The 17,809-nt window shown below is 36.9% G+C and overlaps 1 protein-coding gene across 15 annotated transcripts in view; it reads left to right on the top strand.

Moving 5' to 3' along the window:
- The window catches only part of CADPS2 (calcium dependent secretion activator 2), a 318,019-nt gene that overhangs the window by 193,558 nt on the left and 106,652 nt on the right, over positions 1-17,809 (top strand). For all 15 annotated transcript variants that reach the window (XM_074168769.1, XM_074168768.1, XM_074168766.1 and 12 more), the window contains exons 9-11: positions 5,338-5,404; positions 11,387-11,495; positions 12,653-12,856. In XM_074168769.1, the coding sequence (XP_074024870.1) occupies positions 5,338-5,404; positions 11,387-11,495; positions 12,653-12,856 (380 nt within the window). The remainder of the gene's footprint in view (positions 1-5,337; positions 5,405-11,386; positions 11,496-12,652; positions 12,857-17,809) is intronic.

Below are 17,809 nucleotides of genomic sequence, written 5' to 3'. Positions count from 1 at the left end.
TTTCTATATTTTTTTCATTGTTTGTGATAAATGAAGCCTTTTACAAGTAGAGAATTTATCATTCAAGATGTAGATAGATTGCTTCATTCCTTAGAATAAAAAGGCCAGTCTAAAAATGATCTCTGTAGAAGTAATAAGTCCTTTCTCATTTCTCCAGCAGTGAATAGCTCCGGTATTCCACACTCAATTATGTTTTTCAGCTATTCATTAGTGCTGATTTTTTCATCAAAAAGTAGAACCCTGCACTCTCACAGCGTGGACTTAGAGCAAATAAGCTGCCATCTTCTTTCCTGTGTATGCCATCACATAATTGAAACTGAACTATAATATTTTGCAGTATGCTTTTGCATTTTTGTAACAGAAGGAAATGCACTTTGAAAATATTCAACGTTTATATATTTAAAATATAGTGGTGCTCAGACTTCTTAAAGACAATGGTTGATCTGTTTGTTTATTCTGTTTCCAGAGGAGAAAATGATACTGACTGAGACAAGATGATATATAAAACATTTTTATCCAGGTGTTTCTATATTTTGTAGAGGAAATGAATTGCTTGTATTTTTATTTGTTTTCCAGGAAAATATTTAAATACTTTAAAACTTTAAATATTTGTTTTTCTACAATATTATAAGAATTTTGAGGTATAATCAGGTAAATCTGTGACTTCATACAAATCCAGTTTTTACTTTTTAATTTGGGAGTGAGTGAAGAGAAAGAAAGCAGTATTAAATTCTGTTTAAGAAAAGAAAATCACAGAACTGTTTTTTAAGAGCGAAAGTCTCAGGAAAGTGATTGCATGGTTTGTATGTTTGGTTGCATTTTCATATTGCTACAAAACTGTGTTAGAAAATACATTGGTGTAGCACTTAATGACTCAACATGTTTGATCAAGGTCCTATTTTCTACATGCTGTATAAAAGCAGGTGTATTAGTCTTAAGGTACTGGAAATTATGTGAGTAATATAAAAAGACCGAAGAAGGCAACCAAGCTCATACATACTGACTATAAATATGCTTTCTAATATGCACATATATAGATATAGATGTCATGTATACATATCTTATTTCTTATATTAATATAATTTTACAGAATAAAAATCTGCCATCTCTATCTGGTTTTATGTGCATCAGAAAACCAATCTTTACTACCTTCTTGTTAGTCTACTCATTAAACACTCTCAAAAGGTAGTCTTAAAGAGAAGTCAAAATAAATCTATTTAGTAATAAGCAATTGCTATTTCAGTGCTTAGATACAGGGGAATTATTTCAGTATTTTCCTTCTCAGTGTTTAGCTGAACTGTAATAATTAAAGAATTATTTTAGATTAACCCAATTCTGGAACCCAAATTTGAGTGAGTAAAATTGTAGCAAATGGCATGGTTAATTTTTAGAAATATGGAATTAGCTGCTTGTGAATATTAGTTTCTTTTTTGTATTGCACAGAGTATTTTATCTAAAGAAAGGTACAGTGTTTGAAGGAATGGCTGTTGTGTGTTTCTTGTTCCTGCTGAGGGCTTTTAAAACAGTCTGAAGAATTAACACTCTGCATCTTGTGCACATATTTGTGGATGGAGGGAGTGAGCAAGGCTTGTAGATGAATACAGATACGCAGAATACGGGTAGCGAAATAGCAGGCTGCAGTTCTGTGAGCTTGTCATTATGAGGGTCTGGTCTAGTTTGTGGTATTGACATTTATTTGAGACCTGAGAAAAATGATGCAATTCCCCATCTTAAAAATAAAACATTCTTCAACTTAGCTCTAGGACTTTGGAATCTGTTAACCTCTCAATCTTCTGCTCCAGTTGTGAAATGCAAGTGTGATTTAATGCTGGAAACTGGATTTTGTAGACTTTTTTTGTTCTAGACATCAACTGCAGTTTCTACAAATCCTGGGTATTACTGTCCAAATTTAACAAGATTCTAAGGTCATAGAATCATAGAACACCAGGTTGGAAGGAACCTCAAGGATCATCTGGTCAAAACTTACTTGGCAAAAGCACAGTCTAGACAAGATGGCCCAGCACCCTGTCCAGCTGAATCTTAACAGTGTCCAATGATAGGGGGCGTTTGTTTTGGTTTGGTTTTGGTGTTTGGTGTTCTGGGATTTTATTTTTTTTTTGTTGGTTGGTCTTGATGATCTCAAAGGTCCTATCCAACCAAAAATATTCTGTGATTCTGTGAATCCACCACTTCCCTGGGGAGGTTATTCCAGTGGCTGATTGTTCTCATTGTGAAAAATTTTCCTCTTGTGTCCAATCAGAATCTCCCCAGGGGTAACTGGTACCCATTACCCCTCATCTTTTCCATGTGACTTCCTGTAAAAAGGGAGTCTCCATCTTCTTTGTAGCCATCCTTTAAATACTGGAACATGGTGGTAAGTTCTCCCCTAAGCCGCCTTTTATCAAGGCTGAACAAACCCAGTTCTCTCAGCCTTTCCTCAGATGACAGGTTTCCCAGTCCTTTGATCATCTTTGTGGCCCTTCTCTGGACCCTCTCCAGCCTGTCCACATCTTTTTTGTATAGCAGGGATCAAAACTGAACACAGTATTCCAGGTGTGGCCTGAGAAGCACTGAGTAGAGTGGGATAGTGACTTCTTTATCTCTGCTGGTGATGCCCTTGTTGATGCAACCCAGCCTCCTGTTGGCTTTCTTTGCCACAGCAGCACACTGTTAGCTTATATTGAACTTGTCCATCAGGACCCCCAGGTCCCTCTCCACAGAGCTGCTTCCCAGCTGGGTAGATCCCAACCTGTGCTGCGCTCATTCCTGGATTATGTTTTCCCAGGTCCAAGACCTTACGCTTGTCCTTGTTGAACTTCATAAGGTTCTTGTTAGCCCACTCTTCCAGCCTATCCGGGTCTTCCTGCAGGGTGGCTCTCCCTTCCAAAGTGTCCACTTCCCCATTTTTGGTATCATCAGCTTCCCATTTTTTGTCCTTTGCTTCCCATTTTTTTCAGTGGAAAATAAATGGAAAAGAGAAGGATTCTAGGACTGTAGGATGCTTGGCTTCTTCTGGGTATAAATGTTAGACTCTTGAGTAAGAATTAATCTCATCACCTTTCAGGAGCATGCACACTTAAGATGAACACAGGGTATATCCCTTGTAAATGGCTGAAACTTTCCACATTAGAAAAAAGCTGTCACCAGTAAAGGTGGCGCCAGCACAAGGATTAATAACATAAAATTATAGTTTATAACGTGTGCTTATAACGGTTTGTAAAATCAAGTAACATAAGGCTTTTCACTTTTGTACTAAATCCCAACTTAGTGTCATGAATGTTCTTTTCTACGCTACCTAATCTTATCTAAAACCAACAGATTTTAAAGTTAGGTAGTTAATGTTCCACTCCTTTGTTTCTCAAGGAAGCTCTTATTTAATACTTTAGTTGGAAGTGGTTTTGTAGGAGGAATAAAAAGTGCACGTTGCTACTAAATTTCTTTTTCGTATGCTTTCTTATTTTATAATTTTGAATTTACAGTAACTTGTGATAGTTCTGCCTGTACTGCAAGGCTGAGTGAAATTAATCAGTTGTTCCCTCTCCACCCTATGGCCATAGTAAAGAGATTAACAGGGGCAAGAGATTAACATGATTTAGAGGAACATACCCGGCTCTTTTGAAACATATATGAAAAGCAAAACAGTTCGTATTTTGTAGGGGAATATGCATCTATCAGTCTGTGAGGTAAATGCTTCTTTAGTTGCGAAACATTATAAACTTTCTAATAAATCCTAGTAGGCCCTTTTTTTGGTATCCTTTCTGACATAGACCTTACTCCTCTCCTTTCTTTTTATTGAATTTATAATAATCACAGAATTAAGAAGTTAAAAAGAGTGTGGCAGGATCTGGACTATTCAAAGAAAGCTACATCACACGGTAATCACGTACACAAAGGCAATTGTCCTCCCTCATGTATGAATAAAAAGCAGAGTAACCAAGCGAGGCAGAGCTTCAATGTGGGTGTAGCAGGAGCTGAAGAAGGGCGAGATATCTGTGCCGTAGTAATGAGGGAGCCGTTATGTGGTTTGACTGTGGTAAATAAGCATTACACTGACAAAAAAATTTCCTTTGTGATACCTAAGGCAGTAAAGAATGTTCTTGAGTGTATGCCCAGGACAAGTGGGGAAAAAGGTTCTGCCTGCATCTTCCTTGCCTGTTTCAACGAGATATTGGTTGTTTGCTGTTTTTCAACTGAGTTCAGCACCACCAAGAAACAGAGCCCCAAAGTCATCACAAATTAGAGGGCAGCAGACCTTATCCTCTTACTTCAAAGGCACCTGGTCATCTACCAACCGTCCAACCAACCATCCCCAATCCTGGTCATTATAATGTCTCCATAACAGATGTGCCACCATCCTTTGGAGAGTGCCCTGTGAAGCTGGCATTCGTTGATCTGAACAGTTTGGATCTTTGTTTGCCTTTGACCCACCTATTTGTACTAGATGCGCTTGATATAAGCTGGCCAGCCAGAAGGGACATCTCATAGGTAATTTTTGCTTTCCTGTCAGATTGTAAGCAGCAGATCCTTACCACTTGTAGGCTCCTGCATACAATCCTGCAGGTCATCCTTTTTGTCTTACTGTCTTTGTTAACAACAGTGCAACATGACCACAGTGACAAAAAAACATGTCACTATAATGCCATAAATCTTGCTCGTACTTCTTTGGTAGTGGGACTGCTTCCTCTAACACCAAATAGTATCAACATGTGGGGTTTTATCATCTCACTGGTTGGTACTCCTCATTACATCGTCTGATTCAAAGCCTGGTAAGTGCTAAGGTGACAAGGAGTTTTTTGTAATCTAACAGTAGTGAAGGGCTTCTGTTTGGGAAATTAGTTTACTCTGGAAAAAAAATTAATCTTGTTTAATCTGCTGGCATTTTGTTATTTGAGCACTTTTCCATACTGACATTGTGACTGACTTCTCACAGACTGGAGAAACACTAGCAAATCTATAGAAACCAAGTGGAGAAGAAAAAAATGTTGGGGAGTTTAACTTTTCTAACATTCAGTATTTCTGTGTAGTCAAAAGTGTTATACTTTAAGCTATTTTTTTCTATTTTCAGAGGCAATTGGTGAAATATAAGTGATAAGCAGCTTAGTCTTCTTAAACATGAGAGAATTTCTGCTTTTTTGTCACGTTTTGAGTGAAAAGGAATATGTCTCTGTGTTCTTATGCTCTGAGTAAATAGAAGAAAAAAATCACTTCTTAGATGTGACAACACTGAAAAAGAAGCTCAGTAGGGAGAGAAAATAAATACACTCATTTGTATTGGGTCCTCCTAATATCATGCTGCTTCTTAATGGAAAAACATTCCCTTTATTATTTCCTCTGCAGATATTTGTATGCTCTAGGACAGAAGGTTTGGAAGCGGTGGAAAAAACGCTACTTTGTCCTTGTTCAGGTTAGTATTCTGTCGTGAAATTTCGTTAAAAAGTCATCTTGGACTAGCAGTTCTCTTATATATGCTTATCTCTTATATATGGTTTCTGGAGCCATTTGTAAATCAGTATCTTAAGGCAACACATGCAGTACTACTGCAACCTTCTTAAAGCATAGAGACATCCATGGTATTTTTTTTGTATGTAGTAAAAATATGTATGTATACTATATATATATATAAGTAGTAAACAAAAAATGTAACTGAGTTTTACATTTCTATAAATGAGTCCCAACACTGAGCAATGTGTCAACTGAAACCTGCAAATTTCTGAAAGAAATTGTTGTGATGTTGAAACATTCCGCTGACAGCTTTCTAGCAGTGCTCAATTTAAACTAGTTATATTTCACAAAGTGGATGGTACTTACTGTTTCATTTATTCTATCTCAACAAAGATTTTCTGCCTTTAAAATTAAAGTAACAATAGTTACTATTAAGGAATTTTTTGGTAAATATTTTTTGAACAATGCTTCTTTTTGTTCTTCCTTGCAATATTAAATTGGGTAAAATCTTATTATGTAGTCATTATAGAAAATGTAGTGCAACGATTTTTATTGACCACAAAAATGACCCAGACTGATACTTTGTAATGTTTTGTCCAAACCCACAACTGTAAGAATTTTCACATGCTAGTGAATAGTGACATTAACATGAGATTAATAGAACAGGATTAGAAAAGTAGATTTTGAGTGGTCAAAACTGAGAAATGAAAAATGTTTGTGAATCTCTGGAAAAATCAATATTTGTACTTGTCTTTAGATTCCAGTTACAAATTTGTTGTTTTTCTGAGTCAGTTCAGAGAACACTATTCTTCTGTGTCCTTTTTTTGGTAGACAGGAAACAGTTAAAGTGTGAGTCTCCATAAACATCATAAAAAGGATGAAGCCTGCTAATGAGGCTTTGTTAAGAATGAAAGGTTTTAAAACTACTTTACAGAAAGAATGGTAGAGAGGAATCAGGCTATCAGTCACACTCGCCTGGTCTCTTTACTACTCCTAAATAATGAAAAATGTAAGGATGTTAAAAAAAAATCCAGAATAAGGTCTTTATTAAAGTAAAGTTAAAAGCTGAGAGTATTTGCGTGTGTCTCTTGCTAAGCTTGATGTCAATACAGTGATCTCCCTGGCTTCAGTGGGAATTGGCTTGCATATTGATAATCAGTGAGTAACGGTTATAAGGTTAAAAAGGATCTTCAGGAAATCTGCTGAATTCATTTTGGTTCTGATTTTACCAAGGTCCTCTATGAAGAGATGAGGGCTTTTTGTGACTTTATTGATTTGTAAACGTTGGGAACATCTCTGTGTAGGATAGCTGTTAAGGTGAAGATATGAAGGGAAAATAACTTAAAAAAAAAAAAAAAAAGGCTAGAATGCTCCCTTGCCCTTCATGCTTTTCTTTCACACTCCTCCTACTGTACACCTCCCCTTTCACAAAAAGAAAGACCTTGTTCTCTTCTTCTAAGCCACAGGCATCGCCTGAGTTTTAAAGTGCACACCTAAGAGAAACATCGTCTTTCTGTGCGTGTGATAAGGAGCCACCTAGGAGACCAGTTTATTCTAGCCAAGTTAATTTTAACTATCTTCTGCTTTCTATGCTGAAATTGAAATACTGGAGGAGATTACAGGAATTTTCCAACTGTGATGAGATTTAGAAATCTATTTCGTTTTAAAGCAGGTATCAACTCAATAAGGCTATATAAAAAAATACCGTGTTAAATCAATATATACTGTCCAGACAGCTCTGGCTTATTCTGGCACAGTCCAACTGTGATATATACACTGGCAATAAGCTGAAGTCAATATGTGTGAAATAAACGTTCAGTAATGAATATCAGTCTGTTGTATTGATATATTATTGACATATTGATGAGTCTTCCTCTATAGATTAGCTTTTAGCTTACCTTAGTAAAATATTAAGGCCTTGAAATTCAGTTGTAAGACCAAGGCTATCAGTATGATTTACACATGATTTAGAAATTTAACTCAGGTGTGAAATTAGATGAATAACGTTGATTTTTCAGGAGCCTGATGTGAGTAATGTGCATCTTTGTTATTGCTACACATATTAGAAGTTGTTAGTGGTTTGTGAAAGAACAGCTAAATGTTATAGGAAGGTTACAGAGTCTGGAAATTTTAACCTCTTCTTTATATTTGCTTTTCTTCCTTTTACAATTTGATCATTTCTCTAAAAGGTTGTTAGTTTCAAACTGGAAAAAGACAAAGACATAGCATGAAAGGTAAAAAGCCTCAGCTAGACTTACTGTGTTTACAGTTTTACTTCTGTCATTTTAATTTCATCTTTTCTAATGTTTGAAAATTCAGCCATTTTTTTCATGGATAATTTTTTTCTAAACACCCCAGCTGCGCAGGCTAGTTCTTGCTGCTGAACTCCTGGAGCAGGCTGCCCAGTGATGCCCTGTAGCGGGGACCACAGAGGCAGCCTCCAGGTTTGCAGTAACGGTTTCTCCCAGCATGGTGAGCATGGGGTCTTTCTGCCCCAGGGGAACATCCCCTAGTGACACTGCTCAGAAGTCACGTCCACATTTCTGTGCGCATCTCTCTGTAATGCTTGCACAGGTTGTTGGTTTTCCACTTCATTACAAAGAAGGTAGAACAGCTGCTAGGTGGGTGTTCGGAACTCTGGGAAATAATGAAATTCAGGTAAATGCAATTGTAGGAAAAGGATTGCCTTTTCTCCTACCAAGAATTACTATTTAAGAAGGTGGCTTGATTCTGCTTTTGTCTGGAAATGTGTTGTATGTAGTCCTGACTTTTGAGTACCCATTATTCTATGAAGTATTGATAGTAATTTGCTGAATTCTGAGGTAAAACTACCTACAGCTCCATTAGCTACTAAAGACACACTTAAACCCAATCATAGATCTATATAAAAAATGTAATTTCAGATTTTGCTGGTGGTTCTCTCTATAATAACTGATAGCAGCCACCGATAACAATAAGGAAAAGGGTTTAAGAGGCTGTGATAGTAAACAGGCAAGGCAAGTTCTGTATTTATTTTGTTAAGACTTTCTTTCCCCCAGACAAAGTTTTCTAGAGTTTTTCTATTTGTTGCTTTGGTGGAACGACTTTAAAATGTCTCATTTTCAACAAAAAGATGAAGTGTAAGACCGATTTTGACAGGAGTATCTTTTAATAAATCATTCCTTTAAAATAAGAGAATGCATTTGAAATACGTTTGAAAAAAAAAAAAAGTAAAATCAACAGCATTATAATCTCTGTCTTGTTATAAGGGTAAGGTTAAAAATGAAAAATGACACATAGTCCAGCTCTTCCACAAAAACACAGAGTGGCTGAAGGAATGAGAAAAAGCTGGAGCATTCCTATGCGTTTCCACAATTAGCGCCTGCCAGCTTCCTTTTTGATGGCTGAATTTGTCTGTACAGTGTGGTGGTTATACAGAGATGTAAATGTGAGTGATGTGGGTGCTTGCCCAGTTATTTCACTCAACAAAATTGAGTAATTTGAAAAATATTTTTACTGCTGTGCTCCTATGTATCAAAAATTAAATCAGTAGTTTACAAGAAAAGGAGAGGAGGGAGCTCTCATGAAATACCTGCAAAGGATTTAGAGGTGTGTGACTGACAAACAGCTCCTTCCGTGCTTGGACATGAGGGTGAATACAATTCTTGGGAATATAAACAGGGAAATAGCGAGCAGTAACAGAGCTGGTACTGTTGCTGGGCTTAAAACAGATGACATGGACGGGCTGAGCCCTGTGCCAGGGCACCACCAGCCCCAACTGTCCCTGCCTGGCCTGCCCACCCTGCCCACGACCCAGGACCCCATTTCAGCCCCTCTGGGCCATCAGCCCCTGCCCCAGCAACGCCTCATTAGGGCCTGTCTCCAGATCCCCACAGCGCTGCCCTGCTGGGCCATGGGCCACGCTAAGCCGGGCCTACCCACAGGCCCGTGTCCCAGCCGGGCCTTGGCCTGTGCCCAGGGAGGTGCTCCCTGCCTGGGGCTGGGGCTGGGGCTGCTCCAGTGCCCCTGGCTGGGCCCTGGCTGCCAGGCCCTGCGCTGCCAGCCCAGAGATAACATCTTTAAACTGAGACATTTTCTAAAATACATACTATAAATGAAAGCAAAACTATGGGCTCAATGCACAAACAGTGAGGTGAAATCCTGTTGAATGTGTCATGCTAGAGGACAGGCTGGCTGGTTTTAATTGTCCCTTCTAGCCTGAAAATGTGGACTTCTGAAAGTGATGGACTTTATTTATATTTTATATTATATGCATGTGTTTATATTTAGCTCTTTCTCCTTGGTACAGCCCACCTAAGTGAACATACTAAATTTGATGTGGAAAGCTGGCACTCAGTTTTAGTTGCCTGACAGGGTCTCCCAAATTCTTATCTCCCATAAAACTGCCTTCACTTACCTAATGTATTAATTAAACTGGAATACCTATCTTTAATTTATTACAGCTGTAGACTTCTGATGTGGTTCTGGAGACAATGGTTTAGCATTTGGGACCTGATTGCAATTTTGCTGAGAGAGCTGCTACTCTTGTTCCTTTTGCTTGTACATACTGTGTATATAGAGCATCATGTTCAGTCACCATACTCTCTATATACATAGCACAGCATAATCCTGTTTCAAAAAACCCTGAATACCTACAATAATGAAATATTTTTAGAGCATTATGCAGATAATAATTACACCTTCTGTCTTTATTTTCCAAAAATATCAATTTTTACAGAAAGTCAAAGTCTTCTGTCAATAGCAGTTGAAGTCACTGGACTCTGCGGTGTGCAGGTACAGCACCAGTGAATATGTGAATGAAGCTGAAATCAGCTGTCAACATTTTACCTCAAAAAGAATCATTCCTGAAGTTGTAGCCAAAGCAATGAATCTGGGTAGTAGTTAGCCTGACCAGTCAGAAACGGAGATAAAGATAGTCCATCGTCTGTCAGACAAGCTGCTTACTTATCCTTAGATCCTTGCATAATTGTACAGATCTAAGAAATGATATTATAGTTCAAAACAAGTCAGTTGGCCAGGTATCTGACAGTCCTTGGAGACGAGAGTTTCAGCAGCTCATAAAAGTTCAGTTCCCGTAAGTTTCAAGTGTTCACAGATTAACAAGCTCGCTCTTCTGGTCACTTTGTATAGTCTTTCCGCTCTTCACTTAAGGCTGGGAACATCTCAGTTTTGTTTCAGTGAGTCCTTTTCCTCTCCCAGCTGTTACTTTCTTTATCTTTCTAGTAATTTTTTCCTCAGCTCTCCTTATTGCTTTCTATTCTGTCTAGGGGGTCTTAAGTCATGTGATGACAGATTATCTTCTTATTGCTTTATTATTTTTTAGTAATTGTACTCGATGAGAAGTAGCAGATGTTTATGCCAGCTGCAAGTTGCTTGGCCTACACAGTATTGTATCCAGTGAGCCAAGCAACCTGGAGATACGTGTCCGTACAAGTACAAAAGATGCAGAAATTAGACTATAAAATAGAACTGAAGGTTCTGGCACTTACCATCTTTAACTAGAATCAGCCAGATTCATCTTTCCAGCTGCATGATAATTGTATCACTCCTTCTGCAAGTAGTACTGGTACACATAAGAGTCCTTTTCCTCCAGCTTCTTGGAATTCAGGACTTTTTTTCTCACACAGTAGACTTGAACAGTTTGGTCAGTACCAAGTATTTTCCCTACCAAAACCTAATTTGCTTCCTTTCAATTTTTCATAAAGCAACATCCCAAAATACATTGTCTTTCAGGAAACTACAGAGAAGTGAGGTGTGCTTATGGCTTTGTTTTTCCTTCCTTTTGGCAGGAAGGGAAAGAACACAGTTTTACACTGTAAATATATCTGGGGGAAAAAATGGGGTTTATTTTTTCAGCACAACTGGAAGCTAATTTAAACAGTGGTGTGTGTGTTGGGTAATTGTGGAATGGAATTCATCAATTAATAAGTCCTCTCTTATTCAGGTTAGCCAATACACATTTGCAATGTGCAGTTACAGAGAAAAGAAATCTGAGCCTCAGGAACTGATGCAACTTGAAGGATACACTGTGGATTATACAGCTCCTCACACAGGTACTTTTCATGATTTTGAAGTATGATATGTTTGTGTAAAACAGCTGATTCAATTTGCTCATTTTGATCCAACAGCAAAAAAACCCCAAGGTTCTTTGGCAATTATTCCGCTGGAATTTTCTGGTGTGAAGAATCATACTTTTAGATAGAAGCTGGTTGTAAGAAGAATGAGCAATAAACTTGTTTCAGGTTGCCTGAAACATTGTAAGGCCACATATGATAGAAGGAAAATAATATGAATTCTAGTCAGTCTTTCCCTTTTCTCTCTATTTTTGGTGGTGGAGTCATGTGGCAATGTACTGTGAACTATATTCATAAATGATTTAGTGAAGAAGGTGAATTATAACAGTGCTTGCTAAAGACATTACTCAGAGTAATAAAAAATAAATGTGAAGATATCAGAAAAAGCTACACAAGTTAGTATTAAAATGGCAGAGGGAAATCAAGGTTACACATGTAGAGAAAAACGATTCTACTCACACAGTGGAGGGTTATGAATTTAAGAGACTTCTAAGATATTGAAGACTGATCTTTGGAAACATTGACTCGATGTTTAGAATAATTGAGAAGGCAAACAATGCTCAGAAGGTGTTTGGAAAGCCAAAACAATGTTCTCATTAAAAAATCCCTGGTGCAGCCGCATTGACTATTGTGTGCTGTTCTGCGCTTTCAGAACAAAACGCTGGAATGGCAAAAAGGGACCAAGGAAGGAACAGCAACACTGATAAGAGTTATGGAGCTGCCTCTGTTTGAGAGGAGATAAAGTTGACAAGGAGTTCTAGCTAAGAAAATGATGCCAAGAAGGAGGATATGTTAGACAAATGCAAAATAGCATATGACAAGGAGGAGATGAATAAGAAATAAATTGGAATTGAACTGGAAATGGAATTATGGAAATATTTTGTCCTATGATTTCTGTATTTATTCTACTTATATGTTACCTCTGTGTATTACTATTTGATCCCTATAGTTCTAGATTTTATCATATTTCTAGGTCATAAATACCTATAAAATGTTTTAGCACCCACTCCCTCCCTCACATACACACACACACACACACACACACACGCAGAGGAAAACCACTGATGTGATAAACACTGATGATGACTTAGAAGTAACTTGTATTTATTAAGATTACCTTCCCTTCCCTGCTCCAGGTCTTCAGGGTGGTCGAATGTTTTTCAATGCTGTTAAAGAAGGCGATACCGTGATATTTGCCAGTGATGATGAGCAAGATAGAATACTCTGGGTTCAAGCCATGTACAGAGCCACAGGTCAATCATATAAGCCTATTCCTGCAAGCCAAGCTCAGAAGATGAATCCTAAAGGAGGAAATGTCAACACAGATATATCCCCACTTTGTAAGTTGGCTTTCTTTTTCTTTTGTGGCTCTAGTTTTGGTTTTAGTTGGTAAAATATGTAGCAGCTTCCTCAATGAGGTTTAATTAAGCAGAACTCATTCACTAGGGAAATGTGCATAGGAGTTTGTTGTTAGCCAGAAGCTCTTTAACTTGGATTATTATTACCACCAAGGGAAATCCTGACTTGCAGGTCATTATTCTTATTAAAATCCATGAAAATATAGCAATTAGCTTCATATTCATTACAGTTGACCCACATATTACCATGGAGATGATGTGTGGTTTACATTATATTTTCCAGTAGCCGGCCAGCATAGTGTTGAATAGAAAAGCATCAATCTATTCTCAGAATTTTATAGATTTAGGTCACCTTTATCATTGTACATATTAGTTATCTAAAAATTGCTATACAGACAGTACATTGTGAGCCAAAAGGCACTAGATGGGCTGCTAGATTTTTGTACCCCACCGTGTAATATTAAACCACATATAAAGAATTTTCAAAAAATAAACAGGTTTAAGTTTTCCCCATCTTTGAGGAAAATATTGTTTCAGAGAAAATCAAGGTAGATAACATATTAACCATATCTTGAAATTTTCATATAATCTCTTGGAAAGTATTCTGTCATGTAGTTATCTGTACATAGCAAGCATATATGATTTTTTTGTTGTTGTTCTGGAGGTTGAGTGCAATCCAAGGATTTTTGTGATAGCCATCAAATTTTTACAATGTCATATGACTGTATACAATAAGCCTTTCTTGTTATCTTATATTTGACATAGTGATAGAAGGGAGATACTTGTTTTAGACTCAGCTTGGTTTAATGTCTGAAGTCAATAGCAGGTCGACCCAAAACCATTCTTCTCCATCAGTCATGCTATCACTCAGTCTCATGGCCTTCCATTCATCCTGTAATCTTGTATTATTTTGATATTAGAAGACAGTAGAATTTGCTTGTTAAACTCAGGAATAGTTACCTAAATCCTGACTGGGCTGTCAAGAACATTGAAAAAACCATAGTGTAATCTCACAAAAGCACTGACATCTGTTGAATTTTTAATCTGAAACAATTTGGAAGGTGAAGTAACCGTTCATCCCACGGGATGTTAAGGTGAAGTATTTTGTAGGATGTAAATAACACTTCAAAAGCAAAGCTAGGGCAACAGCTGAGGAGTGCTTCTGCTCACCTTTTCCCAGTTACCTGGATCTGGGCTGGGTACTGAGTTCACTGTATTCCCCTCCTAACGTTTCTACTTCACGTGCATCAGTTAGAAAGTACAAAAGAGATGACTGTAGTCAGTAGTAGTCAAGGAATTACTCTTCTTCTTGAACACCGGGTTTACAGAGAATAAAAGCAACTAAAAAATGCTGACCACAGAGCAGGGAAAGTTAGAGAAAGAAAAAGGTACAAAGAACAATTGCAGGTTTGGATGTACTGAAATTGTTTTCAGAGATAAAATTACTGATAGTGGTGAAGAATTAAAAAACAAGATTGACCATCTTGATATTACCTTAGACAGTTAGGGTGACTACAATTCTTAGGTAGAAACCACAGGAAAAATAAGGTTTATTTTAAAAACAGTTTAAGGGAAGCTTAAAAGCCTCAAAATATCATGTATTTTTCTGTCATGCTTATGTATCAACTTGTACAAACCGATATGACTGACCTGTATGTAAATCAAAAATCTGTTGTTAAATTATTATTTGTCTTTGGTTTTAATGCACTTTACGGTTAGTATTTTGTAATTAATTCATAGAATTCTTTGCAATATAGTAACTTGTGAAATTTAACTTAATGTGAGATTTTGTCTTAAAAGAATCAAGGTTTGACTGATTTCTGTAATACCTCCAGTTCTGCATACATGAGCAAGATTTTATTGTTCTGTCTTTTGCACGTGAGGTAGAAGTGGGCATAATCAAATTAATCAGTTTTTAAGAAACTGCAATAAGTGAGGTTTACAGGTATAACCTTAAATAATTTTCTAAGACTCCTGCTTCATTTGCATATACTGTGCTGATTTTCTTGTGGCAATGTTTTACTCCTAATAAGAATCTATAGCTGACCTTTTGTCAGATTTAAATATGGTGTTTCCTAAGAAATTCATTTTGTTTCCCATAGAAAAATGTTTGCATGAAGAGTATTTTATTTTTAATCAAGATACAACACCGAGTACTTGAGAGCTAGTGTATATATTACATGAAATTAATTTCCACTTTTTTCTTCTTTACTCTGATATATTTTTAGTAGTGGGAAATACAGTTATGACCAGAGAATCTGTCAACTGCTTTTTTATGTACCTTATTTTTCAATTAATACATCGTGTAAGCATTTCCAGCCAACACAGGATCACATTGGTTTAGTTTTCAAAGTATATCATACAACTCCCCCTCCACATACAGAAAGCAGAAAAGCAACTAGGGCTTTGCAAAACAAATGTTATTTAATAACCTTCAAGCTTTGAAAGTCTGTCCCCATCTTCCTCATCCTCTAGGAAGAAAAGAAATGCAACTTATTCATCCTGATAAAATGTGCCAAAAGAACTTTCAATAGCTTGAAAAAAATCTAAATATCTTTAAACTGCAGGATATAGAGAAAAATCAATGTAAGGAGACATGTTTCAATGTTTTTATATATTGTGTTTATAAAATATCTTGTGTAGTCCTGAAATTCTCTTGATAATAAGAAAAGCAATTGAAAGCTGTCATTAAAGAAATTAGAACATCAGATGGTGATTAATATGCCACATACCTAGCTGTATTAAGGTTAATTTTTTGTTAGTAGTAAATACCAACATTTCCATTTTCCATTGCCTTCTAGACAAAATTCTACCTTTCAAAGTTAATGTTACATTATTTGCTGAAAATGACAACTTGTCAAAGTGCAAGAATTTCATTAAACTTTTACCATTTTTAATTGAGTGATATGCATGTCAATAAATGATGCTTTGTTTTCACAGTCCCTGCTGTTTTCTACATTCTCAAGTTCAAATTTAAGAGGGTTTGTAAACTGTGGTGGAATTATTCCTGTAATCTATATCACGAACTCCTTTCATATAAAAGAAAGTAGTAGAAAGGAAGGAGTAAGAGACTCCTTTTGTATAAAAAGGTCATATTTTTTGCAGTTATTGGTGCCTTGTTCCACATAAGATAAATCCTTGTACAAAAGAATGCTTAAAATGACATGAGCAAGATACAGCCATCTCAGAGCTGGATCAAAACAAACAAATCAGGAACTCTGAAGAGAAACTAAATGTGTTTGTAATAAGACAGCCAGGGTCTGACTGATCTTTATGCAGAAAATGGAAATATTTCTTTTCCTGTGTTCAGCGGCAGCACTCCAAAAGGCCAGCCCACAGAGCTCTAACATGCAGTCTCTTGTTGATGCTGTACGGCACTTTAGGATCATTCATGTAATTTATAAGAAACTTGATATTCTATACTACCAGTGAGGCAAATAGACATTTATGTGTGGCACTGGGATCAAACTACTATTATTGTACCTGTCCAGCTTCTGAAATGAATACTTGCCAATTTCTTCATTTCTGTGTAAAGCAGCTTGGTACTGCGCTTTTGTAGTACAAGGTGGCTCCAAAACAAAAGTGAAGAGAGGCTGATGTCAGCAAGGGTCAAGAAAAAGAGACAGCTTTTCACTTCCACTGTTCTGAATAAGTGTGCTGTAATGTAAAGGACAGAGTATCTAAGGATGCAAGGTTGTAGAAAAGCCAAAAGTTTCCCAAGGACATGAATGTTTCAGGGAAAGGGCCAATTAAAAACAGATTCATCTGAGTCACATGAAGGTGCAGGAGACAATTCCTTTCTTAATGAGCAGTATATTAAGCTATCTGGTCATATAGTTGGAAAGGCTGCTGAAGTGGTGACCACTGTTAATAACTTGATCAGAACGAAGGAGTAAAAGCAGCACATGAGGGGATTGTCGTGTCTTAATGAAGCAGCACAAAGCCAAATATCATTCTGGTCCTACACCACCATGAGTTCAGAGGTGGTCTCTTTTTAAAAATATCTGCAGACAAGAAAGGAGAGAGGCAGATACTGGAAAACCAAGTGAGGTTAGGAATCATTTGATCTGAGATGCATAGTTTTCCTCACCTCTATTTTGGAATTGAAGTCACTTACTAAAAAAGCTCACAAAAGGAAAATGATTTGAGATTTTGCACAGACCAATTATAACACTTGTCATAAAAATGCTGTTTAGAGCCCATGCACATGACATCAAATCTTGTTTATTAAGTAGCAAGGGAGTAGCAAAAGGAGGCAAATACATAAGCCATACATTGGTATTACAAGCCATCAGTCCAATGACAGCGAAGTTGAAGACATTTCCAAATGAAACATCCATCTGACCGAAAGAGCATCATGGAGGTAGCTTATTTAGACACTTGAATCAACTGAGTGGAGCAGTCAGTGTTGTGTAATCAAGAAGAAAGTGCAGGCAACTTGCCAAATGAAGAAATTCTTTGGAATTAGTCATGAAAATATAGCATTAACATTTTCAATCTATTTGGATATACCAGTGATAAGCACTATAGCATTTCTCTCCCTATCATAGTTTAATGGTATGCAAATAAATTATGAATTTCATATTTCTCTTAAATGTTGTTTGTATCACTGTCAGTCTTTGAACTGGCTTCATCAGAGACTCTGTGGGAAAACCAGGATAAGATTAATATTAAGGTACTGGTGTCATAATACATACACAGAAGAAATACCACTGCTTAACCTTATGGTGGCATTGCTCAGTTTTGGAATAATTGGTAATGTTCTTGTAAAGCAGCTCTTCTAAAATAGTTCTGAGATGTTTGTATCTGTATGTTCAAATAATTAAATATTTTAGAAACAAACAGAAATAAACAGTATTTTTTAATTTGACAGTTTTCTCAGCAGGTTTGGCAGCTTTGTATCCATCATACACTTTGCGACCTGGAAGAGTAGAG

This window comes from Numenius arquata, chromosome 2 (genome assembly GCF_964106895.1).
Source record: "Numenius arquata chromosome 2, bNumArq3.hap1.1, whole genome shotgun sequence".
NCBI classification, from domain to species: domain Eukaryota; kingdom Metazoa; phylum Chordata; class Aves; order Charadriiformes; family Scolopacidae; genus Numenius; species Numenius arquata.
This window is presented reverse-complemented; position numbering and strand designations above follow the sequence as displayed.